This window comes from Cydia amplana, chromosome 12 (assembly GCF_948474715.1).
Source record: "Cydia amplana chromosome 12, ilCydAmpl1.1, whole genome shotgun sequence".
Lineage (NCBI taxonomy): Eukaryota > Metazoa > Arthropoda > Insecta > Lepidoptera > Tortricidae > Cydia > Cydia amplana.
In genome coordinates, this window is record NC_086080.1 from 2,795,465 (window position 1) to 2,814,151 (window position 18,687).

The 18,687-nt window shown below is 37.8% G+C and overlaps 1 protein-coding gene across 3 annotated transcripts; it reads right to left on the reverse strand.

The window, feature by feature from the left end:
* Positions 1–1,467: 1,467 nt before the first annotated feature.
* On the reverse strand, positions 1,468–18,678 carry LOC134652812 (putative polypeptide N-acetylgalactosaminyltransferase 9). 3 transcript variants are annotated; one of them, XM_063507984.1, is made up of 10 exons: positions 18,187–18,678; positions 14,493–14,543; positions 13,687–13,879; positions 11,099–11,268; positions 8,501–8,665; positions 7,638–8,101; positions 7,239–7,421; positions 6,173–6,277; positions 4,886–5,014; positions 1,468–1,997 (listed from the first exon to the last, which is right to left on the reverse strand). In XM_063507984.1, the coding sequence occupies exons 1-10, from the start codon at positions 18,416–18,418 to the stop codon at positions 1,836–1,838; spliced, it is 1,854 nt and encodes a 617-aa protein (XP_063364054.1). In that variant the 5' UTR covers positions 18,419–18,678; the 3' UTR covers positions 1,468–1,835. The 3 variants fall into 3 exon arrangements, with proteins under 3 accessions (XP_063364054.1, XP_063364052.1, XP_063364055.1); XM_063507982.1 differs by lacking the exon at positions 6,173–6,277 and adding an exon at positions 7,014–7,121; XM_063507985.1 differs by lacking the exons at positions 6,173–6,277; positions 14,493–14,543 and adding an exon at positions 7,014–7,121.
* Positions 18,679–18,687: the final 9 nt, after the last annotated feature.

The following is an 18,687-nucleotide window of genomic DNA, read 5'->3' on the forward strand; positions in this document are numbered from 1 at the left end:
TTTTAGTTACGATTTCTCCGTAGGGTACACAAGTACAGTCGCTATCAGATATATCGGAGCGGCCGAGGTGCTCAAATATATCTGAACACGCACTCTAGGGACTTGAAAATGATATTTGTAAGCACCTTAGCGGCTCCGATATATCTGATGGCGCGATGGATAAACAAAAACTATACCTATTCTAAATAAAAGTAAACAATATTCAAACTTTTGTATCGTTACCCTATCAAAATCTAGTTTTGTAGTCAATTGATATCTAGGTACTATTTAATGCTTTAAAAAAATCACAAATCGAAATATACATTATCTGTTGCTACGTTAGCAATATTTATGAAGCTTTTATTTATAAGTATAACTAGTCAAAAATCATATGTATTTCAAGATATGTACAAACATTTTGATTTTTTACTCTCTTTAGCTAAATAATTTCATTAAATACGTATTCATAATATAACGAAATAGAAAAACAAAAAATAACAATACTATAATTATTAATGCCAATATAAAATCCAATTCAATTAAAAACCAATGAGATTACTAGTTTTCCATTGGAATTAAAATGGGAGTAAAATATCAAACAATAATACAGACTGAAAACTCACTGGCACATAAATCAAGGAGGGCGATTCGAACTTGATAATCTTGTTACGAAACGGTTATGGATATGGTCTGTAAGCTGTCAACAGTGTAATTTCTTCAATCAGAAATGTCGCTATGACAGTTGACAGATCCGATTCCAATCACCCTCAAGGAGCCTATAATTTAGGCCAAAAACTGCGTCACTATTTAAACGTTACAAATAGGTACATCGATTTACATCACCGGTTTAATCGAAAGGGATTAAATCGTGAATCTATGGACATACATTTATTACATTTACTAATACATTTTCACTAAAATATTCACAACCTTATTTTAATTACACAACCTCCCAACTATTATCCAGTACTGCAACTATGGTCCACACGTTCAAATGGAAATTAAGTATTAAAACCAATGTTCCTTTTGGTTTTCTCCGAGTATTTTCTTCCATTTATACAATGATATTATATAAATAGATAGGTTATACTCATACTTGAGGAGCACAAAAAATACTTACATATTTGTTTCTGTGCCTACAAAAAAATCTGTTATTTTTGATTAATTTTTTCTCATTCCATCCATCTTTGTCACACTCATTAAACATAAGGTCGTCTCTTTCTCTTTCGGTGTGCGGGAGCTCGTTAGCACGTGCACATTTCTCGCTTATCCAGCCGCAACTAGAGGCAACTTGTCCAATTTGTCACAAGGTTAGCGCTTCAATTTTGGAACGCCTATAACCTATCTTGAGTTATAAATCATTGCATTTATAAACATACCTTGCCTAACTACAAAAAAAGCAGTAAAAGACACACCTGAACGAAAAAATTAAAGTTAATTTTGGACGATAGTTCTTATGACTATAGTTGGGAGGTTTTACGATATGTATAATTACTTTAGTGAAAATGCATTTTATTAATTTACAACACCAACACGGCTTCAGTAACAACGGAATGAAATATTGTTCAATCACTATTTTCCAAAACTTCTAATCACCTTTCATTAGTGTCATCACAATATAATTTCGCCGGTTCACTATTTTATTTAACTAGTCCATCATTAAAATCACTTTTAAATTTAAACACAGATATGCACACATTGCTTTCAACAACAAGTGAATCATTAATAATAATTTCATTATCAACACTAAGACACATATTTGTGTCCAATTTCAAAATGTCCATATTTATCGCAGTAGTAGCAGTGGGCCCATTCGTTGTTCAAATGAACAATAGTTCTGAGCCCACTCTGTCGGTTTATATAAACATGAGTTCGGGGCCCAGTCTGTCGGGGCGGAAGTTTTCGAGGGTCCACAGTTGCCGGATTTCGTCTTCGTTGCACGACTCCATGGTGATTTTGGACTTGTTTTCCGATATCGCCATGCATTTTTCGCTGGAACCATGCTTCAGTAGCTTCGTCTGCAAGAAAATGAAGAAAATAGTAAATATAACACTAATCAAAATAACGAATATACCAATTAATTATCTTTACTCGATGGCATATCAAAATTGATCACTTAGGGCCTGTTTCATCAAACCCACTGACAACGTCATCTTATGAGATAAAAAAATTGACAGATCCGCCGTCATCATCACTACATAGTACAAAACAAAGTCGCTTTCCGCTGTCTGTCTGTCCCTAAGTATGCTTAGATCTTTAAAACTACGCAACGGATTTTGATGCGGTCTTTTTAATTAGATAGAGTCTCGGAATAATAAACCAACAGGAACCGCCATTAACAGGCGTTCCCCTCTGCCAAAAGTCGGCGGCCGCCGGTCAAGGAGGTTATATAAAACTAGTTGCCATACGTCATACGCCATTCAGCAAACGTCAGTCTAAGTGGAATGTTAGGAGCAGAAAATGCCGAATTGTAGCGTTTTCTCCTGTAAAAACCGATCGGACACATCTAGCGTACTTAAAGAACACGTTTCTTTTCATATGTAAGTACTATTACATGTAAATATTATCAAATAGTGCACTAATTTAGCAAAAAACTAAAAAACATTGTCAGTCTGAAAGTGATACCACTTCATGGTACTAGATCTAATTTAGGGTAATATTTAAAGATGACTTTCTAAATATTCATTAGGTATACCTAACTTCAAATTTGCGTTGCTTATTATTATATAATTTATATAACACATTATTTTTCTATAACACCTTATTTTTATATCAACATAATCCATTTAAAGAAATAAATAGTATAAATCATAAGTAACGTGATATTACCGATCTGGTCATTGTGCTAGTTTCCGTCCATGCTCTAGTCTCTAGTTTTCGTCCACATGACAAAATAAATAAAAAATAGCAAATTAAATATCAAATATGTTATTTGCTAATCAGCAAATAACATATTTGATATTTAATTTGCTACTTGCCAAATACATTTTTTATGTATATAGATACTCGTATATTGTCTCGACATTAAGGATTGCTTTAAGTCCAAATTTTTGCAGCAATGTAGATTTATATTCAATTTCTTCAAGTGGACGAAAACTAACGCACCTACCCTACTACTGTTTGAAAATTCATTTTTCTCTTAGTTTCTATCGTATATTTTTTATTTTACATGTCCAATATTTGTATTGTATTTTATTTATTTTAAAGTATTTACTGCCGTCATTTTCCATAAATAGGCACTTTTAATTTATTACTCTGGTATCACTCTACCATAGTTAGCGATGGGACACCATAAAAACCAATATCGATAAAATCTATATGAACATTATAAATATATTGTTATTTTGATTTATTTTTTATAGATTTCCAAAAGATGCAATAAATTTTAAACATAAGTAGTTTTCAGCTTACCAAGCCATCGAAAACCTAAAAATATTGCAATATCAGTCACGTTTTAAAGTTCTAAGAACTGCATAAGTAAGTTTGTAATTCCATATAAATATATGCTATTACAAAGTTACTGTTGCAGTTCCTACAAATAGTAGGTAAAGTAAAGGTACACTACGATGATAACCGACTTGGTTTCACATTAGCATTACATCTCAAAACTTTTTTGTAGTAGAAGCGTTGCGAGACTTGCACATTTTTAGGGTTCCGTACCAAAAGGGTAAAAACGGGACCCTATTACTAAGACTCCGCTGTCCGTCCGTCCGTCCGTCCGTCTGTCACCAGGCTGTATCTCACGAACCGTGATAGCTAGACAGTTGAAATTTTCACAGATGATGTATTTCTGTTGCCGCTATAACAACAAATACTAAAAGCAGAATAAAATAAAGATTTAAGTGGGGCTCCCATACAACAAACGTGATTTCTGACCGAAGTTAAGCAACGTCGGGCGGGGTCAGTACTTGGATGGGTGACCGTTTTTTTGCTTGTTTTGCTCTATTTTTTGTTGATGGTGCGGAACCCTCCGTGCGCGAGTCCGACTCGCACTTGGCCGGTTTTCACATGTAATGTTTTTGATGGTTATAATTGACTAAAGCAGACAGTTAAAATTCAGTCAATAAAATATCGACAATATTATCGACAAGTCCCTCGCACTTTTACGTTTACTTAAAACTGACATCATCTCGTTCACGGACAGGGTTGTCTGTGTTTGTTCTTGTATTTGTGTGAATATAGTTTATGCTAGTGTTTGATAATTTTGTCGTGTGCGTGTGTAGCGACGCATGCAAAAAATGCATTAGTGTTTACATTATTTGTGTGCGTTCCTCGCCCCCCGCGCCGAAAACGGCAGAATTTTTCACATAGAAATTAGTGCGTGTCACCACTCCATATTGGATTATTCCTCCGAGGATAGAGTGATTCAAGAGGAAGGTTTATGTATAATTTGTTAACCCGTGCGAAGCCGGGGCGGGTCGCCAGTATATTATATAACATTAATTGTGAGTGCCACAACGTAAACGCCTGAGTAGTCGGCCTAAGAGCGATGGCGAGATGATGGAGGGGTGGATGGCGGGACGATTTCCCAACAACTGGATCGATATTGCACTTAATATCTACTTAAACTGTTTTAAACCTACCCAGTAGGACAGTTTTGTTTCTTTTTAAAAATAAAGGAATGTCTCCTTTAAGTAAAATGAGCCAGCTTAAGGATTTAAGGTAGTTTTCCTCCAGGGCCCGACTTATCTTTCCACACTGTATATAAAGCTTAGAATTTTAAAAGTGGAAAAATTACTGTCTTGGGTGTCTTGGGATCGATACTCCAGCGCCCTGCCATCTGAGCCACCAAGACCTCATCCACAGCCAGCAAATCTTTCCACCATATGGGTCAAGGGGGGGTTAATATATAAGCTAAAATAAAAACATCCTACGACGCAGGTAAAAGCTAGTATGTTATACTTACATTTTGATCATAGAGCCACAGCTGGTTGCCTTTGGCCCCGTGGCACGGGTACAAGACCACGTCGTGCCCCGAATAGTCCAGGCACGTCTCGTCACGGCGAATCTCGCCCGTTTTTGAGTACATCCAGTACTGTGAACATTATGCATTATGTTATAACAGATGCCCCATTAGATACAATTAACTGAACATTTGTAAACTCTATTACAACGTGATAAGGTTTAAAAATGGTCATGTTTAATGGCTAACACAAAATTGATGATAATAGCAAAGTCAAACAAAAATTATATTCTAATTTTAATGGGAAAAAGGAATCGGGTTAAACCAAAAATATATACAAGACAGGAAGACCCATCCCTCAGTTAAAACTAGATCTTACACTAGCTACTAAAGTCAAACAAAAACAAGTCACAAATAAATACAGATGAAGAATATACAAAACAATTTAAACATATTCAACCACGGTACAATGAATGATGTATGTATAGAATATGTTTAACATGGATGAGTTAGATTGTGAAATAAAACGCCACTTAATACTAATAAACCTAGCGGCAGTACCCAAGTTTTAGGAGTAATATTGGTACCTATAACTTGAACTTATACAATTACCAGTTCGGATTTATTTTCTCCATTTGTTAACCCTTAAGGATCCCATTAAAAGATAAGCTCTTTCTACTATTGCTTATCTAGAACATTAATTTACCTCTGAAATAATCAAAGCCATTTACCATGCCGTCGTGCCTTATTTAAATGGTGGAAAAAATGATAAATTAATTATATTCTAAAAAAAGTAATGTTATGAAAGCATTATTTTAGCATACTTGTTAGAACTTGGTGCGTCAAAATTGGGGAAAGTCCTGATTAGTGTGTTTATTTAAAAATACGCTAATACGCTATCTAAATTAAAGGCTAGATCACAACTTACCGCGTTTCTACTTTTTATTACTAAAGATTCGTTTCCAACAAGTTGTCCGACATTTGCCAATAAACTGCAGTTGGCCGAAGAAGAAATTGTACAAATAGGGTTTATTTTGCCTGGAGAAATGATTTTTTTTAATGGTCAACAGTGCACATCACTTGGTCGAATGCGGGAGACAACCTGTTGTAAACGTGTTCTAATATTCATCCACGACATTTAAAAGAGGTGGAGACAAATCGCGTGACAGAAAAGACTTCGCAGTCAGTTGCGCTAGCCAATCTACCCACCATCTTACCGCTACTGGATGAATCACCAACACCAACTACATGAAAGGAAATGTGAGGTGCTATAGACAGCCTATGACAAACCTGGTTGCCTCCGTCCCCATGGCAAGGCCAGGTGCCGACCGGCTTCTTCATGTCTTCTGGACCGGCGGCGGAGTCGAGGCATGTATCCAATCCGCGGTTCGCGATCTATTGTGATCCATAAGTTTAAAGGCGTGCCAAAAGGAAGCGTGCCCGGGTAACATTATCACTTGACAGATAAGATGGGATGAAAAAATGGCGTAATTTTTTTTGACTAGGTATGATTGCCACCGTGCTCCGTGCATTGCTGACGATCACTCTACGATCTTGTACATATAGAAATCATGTGAGATGTTTGAAAGACTCAAGAGCTTGTAAACAGGACGGTTTGTTGGAATTTCCATACAAGCTTTTGAGCGTGTGTAAAGCGCCGCGCAAAGATGCAATCCTTATTAACTCAAGTGATCATGTTAAACCGAATGATAATGAAAATTATTTCGTAAGAGTTGACGATGAAACACTTATTCCACATAATTGAATAAGTTGAACCTAAAAGAAGGTTGCCACTCTAGCCCTTCTAATAATGACACACCCAAATCACGTATTTCATTTCAGGCTACCTGATTGCCACCCATGCGGTGGCACTTATGAATCTTAACAGTTTCTTCTTTCGATGAGTTATCATCAACGTCTTCCCCATCGAGGCAGTATCTGCGTCTAAATGCTTCATTTCGCATCTAACGCGTGATGAAAAAACCATAAAACATTAATCCATGCAACGTGTGCTAGGCGGCGTGCTAAACGTGCTTAAAGAGTGCAGAAAGAACTCAAAAGGACACAAAAAGGAAACAAAAACTCCTAGAAAGTGGTACTGCCGCTTTAGGTGGTGTAAACGACAGTTAACCTGGTTGCCGCCTTGCCGGTGACACGGGTACAGTCCGACGGGTTTATGGTGATCGGACTTGCGCGTTGGTGAATCCAAACACGTCTTTTGGAAGCCCACGTTTCGGATCTGCATAGGTAATTTGGAAGGCACGTTCAATGTCAACATATATTAGCACTCGAAATTGAGGATCATAATATTATTACGATTTTCTAAAGAAAACCAGAAAAAGAATGATAAACTCACCTCGCCATGGGCCACTGACTCGCCAGGGATGAACAGTTCAGGATAAATGTTTTTGAGATACCACTCGAAGGATTTGCATTGTAGTTTGTTCCTCAGCTCTTTTCGACCACTGACGTCGCCAAAGTCACCTTTATCGTTGCCAACTCTTTGGTAGTAGTATTTCGCGTAGTCATCCAACCATACCTAAACAAAAGCATACATTAAATGAACTGAATCATCCTATCAGGTTTTAATTATATTGAACTAGTAGAACGCTAACATTTACATTTGCTCTTAGGCGTTTATTCTGACACTTTATTCTGGGTATGATGATATTGATGATAAATAAGTCTCGATTTTGAACAGTTTTCAGAGTATCTGAACAGAACTTGGTTTATAACTATTTATAAGTCTGCATACCTCAGCAAGCCGAACTGAATTCTTCTTCAACACATTAACACCAGTCCTCCACTTATACGGAGATCGTTTCCTGAATATGTGTCCAACATGTGAGCAGGGTACGATTTCCAGCGTCCCACCGCACATCCACGTTTTGAAGGACAGCTCCAAATTTTCGCCTCCCCAGATGTCGAAGCCACTGTCATACGTTCCTAATCTTTCGAAGAATTCTTTGTCAATGGCAAAGAGCCCACCAGCCATAGTTGGGGACCACACTGCTTCAGCAGTATTGGAATGCCTGGCACGCTCTTTGGCTGGCACTGGGTGCCAATTGAATTGAAGGTTCCAGTCGAATCCTCCAACGTTGACAGACGTGGAGTCTCTGTAGTGGTATTCAAGAGTGTTGTCGTCGATCACGTCGATGACGGGGCATACGACGGTAGTTTTGTTTCGCGCTATCCTGTCCAGTAGAGGTTCAAGCCATCCTAAAAATAATTATTTATTATATAATAATAAATCAAGCAAGTTGTTGAATAAATAATTAATAGTGTTTAAGCTACCGTCATAACACTCATTATCTTCAAAAACTAGGATAAGTTTAGTAGGTTGGCTACGTGTTACTTTATTGGTCAGAAAATTTACTGTCTCTGACTACAGTATATATAACGTTTAAGTGGTGTGATACGTGTTTCCAGTAATAAAGCATGCATTTAACTTGATTCCTGCCGGGTCTATTTTAAGATTAAGATGTATTTAGCGCATTATACGTAGCTCTTCATAAATAGGAAGAAAAATTCGCTCAAGCTTATCTACAGATCTCTTTAAAGTTCTGGCAAGTGATTCAAACGCCCAGACATTTCGCCCACAAGTAACAATAAGTTTACCTTCAGTACACTCGCAATGGCTGTCTAGATAAGTGAGGACTGGCGCAGTCACGTATCGCGCCCCGAGCAGTCGGGCCCTGATTAAGCCTTCCCGGCGCGGAGCTCGGACTATCCTCACTTTAGGCAGCGAGGACATGTAGTCGTCTAATTGCTGCATCAAGTGGGCTGGAAAAGAATGGGAATTTATCAATATCTAAGAAATCTTTACAAATGATAAAGATAAAAAGATAAAAGATTTTAATTCGTGACGATCACAAAACATGTACAGACAACAACAACAGCAAGAAAAGAAGAAATCCATAAGTGTGCATCAAGAAATGGACCCAACTCAGCAAAAAGCTAGCTATATAATTTTTAAGAAAAAAAAACCGACTTCTATGCGGCCCGGTGAAAGATTATTGTAGATGGTGCGCTATGTAGAAAAGGAGGTAAAACCACCCACTTTTCTAGTAGCATTTCGTTTCTGTAAGGCTCGCAGTTCTAACCTAACCTAACCCACTTTTGTTCGGTTCTGTGAGGATAGCAGTTCAAACCTAACCTAACCCACTTAACGGCGCATGCGGTGCGGTGTACGGGGGTTTGAGCGGGAGGGGTTTGGCCTCATCATACTTTATACCTACATTTTATGGTAGGTAATCATAGTAGTTTGTTTAGTTTAGGTATCATAGTGGTTTTCCGGGTCAAGGTCTGTGTCCGAGTCCGGGTCCGAGTCCGGGTCTAGTCCAAGTCCGAGTCCAAGTCCAGGTCCGGGTCCGGGTCCGAACCGGATCCGGGTACGAGGCCGGATCTGGATCCGAGTCCGGGTCCCAGTCCAAGTCAAAGTCGAAATCACCAAACATGTACTATGCGTCGTTGAAGAGTTCTGTTCTGATCATCATCAGCAGTTCCAGTTCATCAAATGCGACAGTTTTTAATGTTAATGCTTTATTTTATGATGAAAATACAGAAAATTCTATACGTGTGCCTTTAAGATTTGAGGAGTTCCCTCGATTTCTCATGGATCCCATGTTCAGAACTTGAGCTTGACATAAATATGGCTTAAAAACCTAACTTGCTTAACAAACATAACGAAAAGGAAAAATCGCCAAACGCGAGCTATGCGTCGTTAAAGAGTTTCGTTCTGGTCATCATCAGCAGTTACACTTCCTCAAATGTTACTTTTTAAATGTATATGCTTAATTTGTTGATTAAAACACAACAATCACTATATGTATGCCTTTAAGATTTGAGGAGGCTACAGAAATGTGGCTTAAAAACTAAACTTGCTTAACAAACATAACGAAGAGGACAAATCGCCAAACGTGAACTATGGGTCGTTGAAGAGTTCTGTTCTGATCATCATCAGCAGTTCCATTTCATCAAATGCGACAGTTTTTAATAAAAATGCTTGATTTTCTGATGAAAATACAAAAATCTCTATACGCACGCCTTTAAGATTTGAGGAGTTCCCTCGATTCCTCATGGATCCCATCATCAGAACTCGAGCTTGACAAAAATGTGGCTTAAAAACTTAACTTGCTTAACAAACATAACGAAGAGGACAAATCGCCAAACGTGAACTATGCGTCGTTGAAGAGTTCTGTTCTGATCATGATCAGCAGTTCCACTTCATCAAATGTTACGTTTCTGAATGTATATGCTTGATTTGTTGATAAAAACACAAAAATCACTATATGTATGCCTTTAAGATTTGAGGAGTTCCCTCGATTCCTCATGGATCCCATCATCAGAACTGGGTTTTGACCAAAACGGGACCAATCTGTATGCATATACATACAATCAAAAAAAGAATTTTCAAAATCGGTCCAGTAATGACGGAGATATGGAGTAACAAACATAAAAAAAAATAAAAATAAAAAAAAACATACAACCGAATTGATAACCTCCTTCTTTGAGATTTGGAAGTCGGTTAAAAAGCCAACGCTGGTCCTCCTTAGGGCCCAGTGTGTAGATCAACATACCTACATATCACTGTTGGTAAAGTTGCGCGGTGATATTCGAGTTTTGGGATTTAAAAAAGTTTATATATTTAAAATAATGCAACCAAGCCTTCAACCATTTCGTAGCTAACCTAATTTTCTACTAACCGCCTCAGTTAAATGCAGAATCTTTTGTAGAATCTTCTATTGCATATTTTATTAGTCGTTTCAAGTTTAATGCAAAAGTTTTATTTGCTTCTCAAATATTGCTACTGCAATGCAGTCGCTGTTAGATATAAGTACACTTAGGCTCACTAAGAATATTCCAGTTTTATTTCCCATTTTAAGGAATTATTTAAGTCTACCTCTAATAAGATTTTTTATAGAGTACAAAAAAACTTCGTTTAAATACAAAGGGGGCGTATTTTGTTTGACAATCTAAGATTGTTCGTATCGTATCGATTCCATTTGCGAGATAAAAAATATACTTGGTTAAGTATGCTGGTCAATTTGATTAATCGCGGGGTGTGCGTGTCATTCATATCTTATCTGTGGAACTGTTTTGTTTACACTTCATCGTTGTTCGATGTACATTGCTGCTTTTTGTTCGTTTCCTAGGGATGCCTTTAGTTTGCTTTACATTGCTACTGACATATCCAGCCTGACAGACTATACATACGCATATCAGAGAAGTCGTCCACAAGCACGATCTCCTTGATCAAATGCTCTGGCGATCGGTCGAGCACGGAGTGGACAGTCCGCAACAGCACGGACCAGGCTTCGTTGTGGAAACAGATCACGACGGACGTCTGCGGGAGATCTTCGAGGAAACGCCCTGGTGTTTTGCACCTAATAAAAAAAATATTAATCGAAAATAAACTTTCGAGAGGCATATTTAGAAATTTATATATTTTCAAATAGCGTTCCGCCCCGGCTTCGCACGGGTTAACAAATTATACATAAACCTTCCTCTTGAATCACTCTATCTATTAAAAACCGTTGCGTAGTTTTTAAAATCTAAGCATACATAGGGAGTAGGGACAGACAGACAGCCGGAAGCGACTTTGTTTTATAAGCGGCCCCTATTGTAGATGCGTTATCATAGCAAACAAGTTACCCCAACAACTTTTACAGGAAACAAACGACAAAGTATTTAATAGTACATTATTGTCGAGGTTCGGAAGTAGCTACTTGCAGGCTGAGGATTCGTTTTAAACGGACGACCTTGGGAGTCCGTTTAATTGAATCCGAAGCCAGCAAGTAGCCTTCCAGCCGAGTCATATATAGTGCTTTTCTCAAAAATGGTGCAAGAAATAGAAATATTTTACAGAACTTACAGAAGCAACGTTCTAATTTTCCATTAATTTTCACAGAAAAAAATACAACCATTAAAAAAATTAGCTTGCCGCCTTTAAAAAAAAAAAAAGAAGTGTATTTTTCTGCTGAAAATACGCCAACCTATTTGAGACACCTAAATAGTCGCGGTACCAACATTAAGCCTGTAACAGACTATCGCACCGCACCGCGACTTTGGAGCGTCGCACCCATAAGTGAGAGCGAGAAAGAGATATCTGTTTCTCGCTCTCACTTATGGGTGCGACGCTCCAAGGTCGCGGTGCGGTGCGATAGTCTGTTATAGGCTTTATAATAATAAGTGCTGATCATCTGTTTGGCTGTTTAAGGGACCTATGCCTTCATTTGATATGGCCATTTGAAGTTTTAAAAAGTTTGGAACTCGTTAAATAATGGAATTTGTATGCGACATTGCAGTCCCGAAATCGAGACCGCAATGTTTTTAACTTTTTAATTTTTTGAATGACCATAAACTACGCACTTCGCGACCTATTTTTTAACCGGCAACGTCGACTTTGCCGTCCATTTTTGAGAAAAAGTAATTTACTTAAATAAACTACTTCAAGATAAATGCTATTATACCATTGAAGAATATTTAAATGATGACGCTTTGCCAAATTAGTACCTATCAATAGGACATCCAACAACACCCATAAATTTTTTATATTTTTATATTTCTTTAATTTTATTATTGACTATTATTGAGCTTTTATAATGATGAATTGTACAATTATAAAATAATTAAGTAATGCCGCATACATCCTATTTAATTAAGATTTTCTATTATTTATTATAATGAATTTTGCAATGTATTCTCAAATTATGTTATGACAAGTTTAGTATTATTTGTAAATAGTCACCGTTAATTAGTATTTAGTATTAAGATTATTGCCAAGCCTTAACAGGGTACCATGTCCCGACTTTATGTTTTAATACCATCCTATGTAAACATGAACATGGACGCAATAAAGATATTATGAATTATGAATTATACTATGTAGTGATACAAGTTAAACAGCATAACAGTAAAAAAACCAAACCACTGCTAACTTACACAGAATAAATATTTAAATTACAACATCGCTAATAGCGACCAATAATTCACGTGAGTGTAACCTTGGGCTTTTTCTAAAATAAATATCGAAAACCCGATTCTTTCAAATCTGGACATTCTTGGGCTCATTCTACTCAGAATCGACAGCACTCTCCTTCCTACCATTAAAAAAAGATGTCCCAAAATGTCCATTCCATTACGTCACGTTTTTAGCATAAGAAAATTTTTCACTTGTATGTAACGTGACGTAGTGGAATGTACAATTTTCATACAAAATTTTGGGACAATTTTTTTATCATCAGGATTGAATATGCTAGCGATTCTGAGTTGAAAGAACCCAAAAACACCAGGATCTGGGAGAATCAGGTTTTCAATATTTATTTTAGAAAACGCCCAACCGCTCTGACCTAAATATTTATAAAATATATTAATATCAATATTGACAAGAAGGATAGTGATAAGAGATTGCTGATGTTGCGTTTTTTGCGGTGATACAACTTAAATACACTATGAATATTTAGGTGCATTTAAGCCTTCTCATGGCTTAAAATGACCTAATATGTTTTCTACGTAAATAAGAATTCATTTGATTAGTTCGACCAGTTTAAATTAACAATAAGCCTTCCAGTTTGGATAAGAATCAAAAGATGCCGTTGCATAAGTGTGACTCTCAATTCACCAAGGAAAGAGCTTAGTGATAAAAAATATAGCATCCTAAATAAATTTGCGTTGTTAATAAATTTAATATCAATATAAGTCGGTATTACAGAGTCTCTATCTACTGAACTAAGTTACTGACTAAGCATGATGTAATAGATAAATTAGAAAAGGCTAGCAGGTAGTTACAAAATGATTCTCACCATTCGTCCCTAGGATCCGGCAGTTTCCTCCTAATCGATATGAGATCGCTGACGTACTGGTTGAACGCGTTCTTCTTCCATCCCTCAGCCACAGCAACCTTTGCTTCGTCGCTGATGTTCTTCGGAAGGACCACAGGCTTTCCTAGTTCTCCTGGTGCGTTGTCTGATCCAGGCGCCGCTAGTACACCCAGACCTATGAAACGTTAGTCATTAGTCATTAGCGTCACCGTCATCACCACAAGCCTATATGGCCCGCTGTTCAAGCTACAAACGTCTTTCAATAGACAAAAGAGAAGGGATTTTATAGATTTTTCATATTTTTACAGATAAAGTAATTTATGAGACAGAAAGTGACAAAAAAATCTTCCATTATATTCTAAACTGTTTCATCTAAAGCCGTATTGACTTGCTTCTTGTATGTAGAATATTTGTTTATATGAAACAGTTTTAAAACTATATTAATGCTCATGCCAAAAAAAAACTAAACAAAACCAACACCAAAAGCAGGCCTGCAAGCACATGGATCCAAATGATTCAATAAGTGAAATCAAGTTAAATAAACGTTTGGAACATGACCGTAGCATTTAGTACATATGTACAGTCAATGAATGTGATATTGTAATCTTTCGTATCTAGTCAATGTGACAAGTCACTGGGATCTCATGTTATTGTCACTGTCACAAGGGACAGAAATCAAATCTCTTGATCGTACATAAAATAATATGTTAACCGATGTCTTACTAGAGTTTATAAAACTAAACTATTATTAAAATTGCGTATTAGTAATAAAGCTCCATCAACATTACCTTCCTGACTTTTTGGAGCAATCCGAGCCATCCAATTGATCCGTTTCTTTGCTGTGATAACAAATCATGCAAAACATAAAAGTAAAAGCAACACAGTTAACAAACATGCAGGAACATTAGACACAACTAACACGTACAAAGTCAGTGGTTCAATGGGGAACTTGCATTTCTTTCAATGGTGGGAAATATTTACTAGTAGCTACGTCAAATCATGGGATTAGTTGTCAAGCGGACCCCCAGGCTCCCATGAGCCGTGGCAAAAATGCCGGGATAACGCGAGGAAGAAGAGGTGAGAAATATTTACCAGTCGCTTGTCGGTGAAGGAAAAACATCGTGAGGAAACCTGACTAATCCCAATGCCTAGTTTACCCTCTGGGTTGAAAGGTCAGATGGCAGTCGCTTTCGTAAAAACTAGTGCCTACGCCAATTCTCGGGATTAGTTGCCAAGCGGACTCTAGGCTCCCATGAGCCGTGGCAAAATTCCGGGACAACGCGATGATGGTGAGAAATGTTTTTTTTTGTCTAGAATATCACCTGTGTTTTATAAGTATAGCAAAATTAGAAATGAGAGTTAAAGTCAAGCACAGTAACTCGTTAATAGCTAAATTTATTAATACTGCATTATGACTTCACAGGTTTACACTATAAGCATCAACAGTAGGTTTGTCATTTCTGGCCTCACTTGGAAACACTAACGTTTAAATAAAATTGTTGATACATTTTCTTTTAGCAAATTAAAAAGCGTTAAGCTACCTACACTAAATCTGTGGGATAAATAGGTATGTTAGCCACACTGAACAAGATTTAGAACGGGATATACCACATACTGCCGTATTCGAACTTCAAGATATTCACAAGAGACGACACGTACTAGATCCATTCTAGATACGTTATATGTAGTTTAGATTTCAACTAGTTATCTTTTGCAGCGCAATTCGGGCAACAAATGTCACGTTTACGTTAGATAGAGTAGGATATCTATTAGATGTGAATTGGATCTCTAAGCCATATCTTGTGAAAATCGTTCAAGAGTATCTCCAGAATCGCGCAAATGTCAAATTGGACAGGTTAGATCTTCAGCATATCGTTATCGTAACTTGGTGATGTCTAAAAGATATCTCACAGATGTCTATTTCAAAATCCGAATCGGGCCCATAGTGAAAAACTACATCGACCCACAGAAAATGATGTCACATTGTTCACATTCGCCCGTGCGTCTTGCTCGCGCCAATCAATACATGTGCGGACAAATACGAGCGAAAGATAACCAAATGATATCAAGATATCATTTTGTGCAGTGCAGTGCGATGCGCGCTTGGAATCGGACGCGCTTCACTGCATAATATCGAATAATATATTTATTCGCGATCGGCGTGACTTAGGTCGCTGCCCCGTATTTTTTTTCGCGATGGGTTCACAACAACTCATAGCGAATGAGTTACTGGCGTTTGTACAGAATGCCATAGACACCATGGACGAAGTCAGCATCAGGCAGATCTGCAAATCGAGTTTCAATGAAGACGACATTTGCAGTGGCAAGGCGCTGCTCTTCCAGACGCTCGGTAAAACTGACCAGATGCCATCCCGTCGGAGGGATGGAGGTGTGAAGAGTCTCCAGGACATAATCAAACTGTTCAAGGAGACCGATCCAGACGACGTGCCTGCCTTCGTTGCGAAGCAGCTAGACCGGTTACCACCGGTTAGCTTCGACCACGTCGACGTCACCAGGCTGCTGAAGGACATTACATTCCTGAAGACGAGTCTGGCAGAAGTGCAGGCTAAGTTAGAGGTATCTAATAATACCATCAGTGAGCTACGTTCCGAATTGGCATTATTACGTAGCGCAAGTTCGGAATGTAGGTCAGATACCTCTAACATAGCCGTGTGTCACGTTGCGCAGAATGTGTCCATCGGCGGTTTAAAACCCGCGAATTTGGATGCGTCGGCGATTGCTGACCAGGCGACCGCCAACCCGCGCCCCGCCGCCCGCCCGTCTACGTCACCGGAGACGCGCACGTCACGCGAGAGTACGTTAACCCCGGAACGTTCTTACGCTGCTACTGCCGCTAAGCCGCCTGCTGTGTCCAAGCCTAAGCAGCGGCCGAAGAAAGGGGTGCAGAGCCTTCGTGAACATGTTCACAAGGACCAACAGCCGGCTCTAAGGGAGTCGCGATGCGACGAAGATGGTTTTAAAAAGGTGGAGAAGAGAAGGAAACCAGCTCGTCAGAATCAGTGCGGTACCGCACCGACCGGACCCAACCATTTGCTGCGTCCTGCAACACCCTCGACGCTGCTGTATGTGTCCCGTCTACACTACCTTACGAAGGTCGATGATATCGTAAAGTATGTGAAAGCAAAAACCGGATTCATCCTGAGGGTCGCGAAGTTGGAATCTCGACACAATGCGAATTTTAATTCGTTTGTGGTGACCGTTCCGACTGAACATCTAGCGACCTTCACCAAGGAGGAGTTTTGGCCGAAGGGTGTCAAGTTTCGGCGGTTCCGCGGCCGGTTCCCTGACACTGCGGGGTTGCGAAATGCATCGCAATCATAATGTGTTTTTTTAGTGTTTAGTTATATTTTTATAATATGTATGCTAGTTTTAAGGTATTTATGTATGGGCCACTAGTTGCCTGAAATAAACGATTTCATTCATTCATTCATTCATTCATTTTGATGTCAAAGTTTACGTTCGAACTGGCCTCAATATCGCATGATTGTGTGAAAAAAAAACAGCCACTTTGAAGGTAATACAAAAATGAGGCAAATATTTTGAATGCAAGTTCCCCACTCCAAAGTCAGTACTAGTACGATTGGTATTCATGCAATTCATAGACCCTATCTCGATTAGCATTTCAATTGTGTGGATCTTAGAATAATTGAGGAGTATTTTTTCAAAAGGGCTTATTCCTCTATAAAAACCATACAAACATAAGCCCTTTTGAAAAGACACTCCTCAATAGTCGCGGACGAAAGTCTCAAGGAAAGGAATTTCTAGCTTCAGATTATCATAACCATTTCCTCTGCATGACTTGCAAACGATGCGATTGTATGAGGGAATTATGGAAATTAAGTGTTTTAATGTCTTTATGTGTTTCTAAAAGGTGCTCTTGGTGGTCTTATAAGAGAATGGCCATTAAACCATTCTCTTATAAGACCAGCAACGGTTAAAAATTTATAGTTTTTATTATTTTTTAAGTGCTTCTTTATTAGTCTTTGCGATTCTGCATAAAATGCATCATCATCAAGTAGATTGTGTTATTCGATTTAATCACAAACACTTTAAACTATATTCATAATCTACAACATAAAGAAAATACGGAACCCTAAAAATCAAATAACCAATACCATTTATGTAAAAGTAATTACAAACAGTTATCATACACCTACCAACACCACAGGTCATGCAATGTAGAGTAATATTCCTAAAGGCTTAGTTCAATAAATGAATTGTAAATAAGTAATAGGTATGGTTAGATGGGGTCAGAAAAACATTGTGGTAAGAGAAACACTTGTAAGGAAGCCTCATACTGTTTCTCTTGATTTGAGCAAAATAAATAAATTTTCTCATTCCCCACATGACCTTACATATCAAAATATGTTTCCCGCACTTTGATATTTGAATGCGAAGACTAATATTAAAAAAATGAACTAAGCCTTTTTAGAAATAACTAAAATTATTAATGAAACTCACCATCAGACAGATTATTTCCATAATTATCGCTTTTCTTCTTCACAGACGTAGGTTTCGCCATCTTGTACGGTTTCGCTTCCGCATCCTCATATTCTATCGGCGGTGCAACTAAGGAATTCCTACTACCATTGGTAGTCAGCAGTGCTACCATGAACCATAACGCCGTTAATACTAGCACTGCCTTTAATATCCACGTGCGTCTTCTTAAGAACAACATACTGAAGAACTTCATCTTTATTATCTTCTTCTTCTACTTTATCTTCTTTAAATTTTATACATTTCAATATTTCGAGTCTTAAAGAACTTAAATTATATCATTTGAGCAATTTTTTACTACCTAGAGTAATCACAAATGGTGACTAGCATAAAAAGAATCAGATATGTAAGCTTTTAGCGTTTCAAGATATGCTTTATAGATATGACAGTTTGCATCAAGTTTTAACTTTTCCTTCACATGACTATTGTTCCAGTTTCAGTTTCGTCTGAAAACTCTATTTCAGA

Coding starts and splice junctions, on each gene's coding strand:
- LOC134652812 (XM_063507982.1), bottom strand. CDS start 18,418: ATGAAGTTCTTCAGTATGTTGTTCTTAAGAAGACGCACGTGGATATTA. Junction 11,269..13,686: donor CCGGATCCTAGGGACGAATG/GTGAGAATCATT, acceptor TTTTTTTATTAG/GTGCAAAACACCAGGGCGTT. Junction 1,998..4,885: donor TGTGGCTCTATGATCAAAAT/GTAAGTATAACA, acceptor ATTTTCTTGCAG/ACGAAGCTACTGAAGCATGG.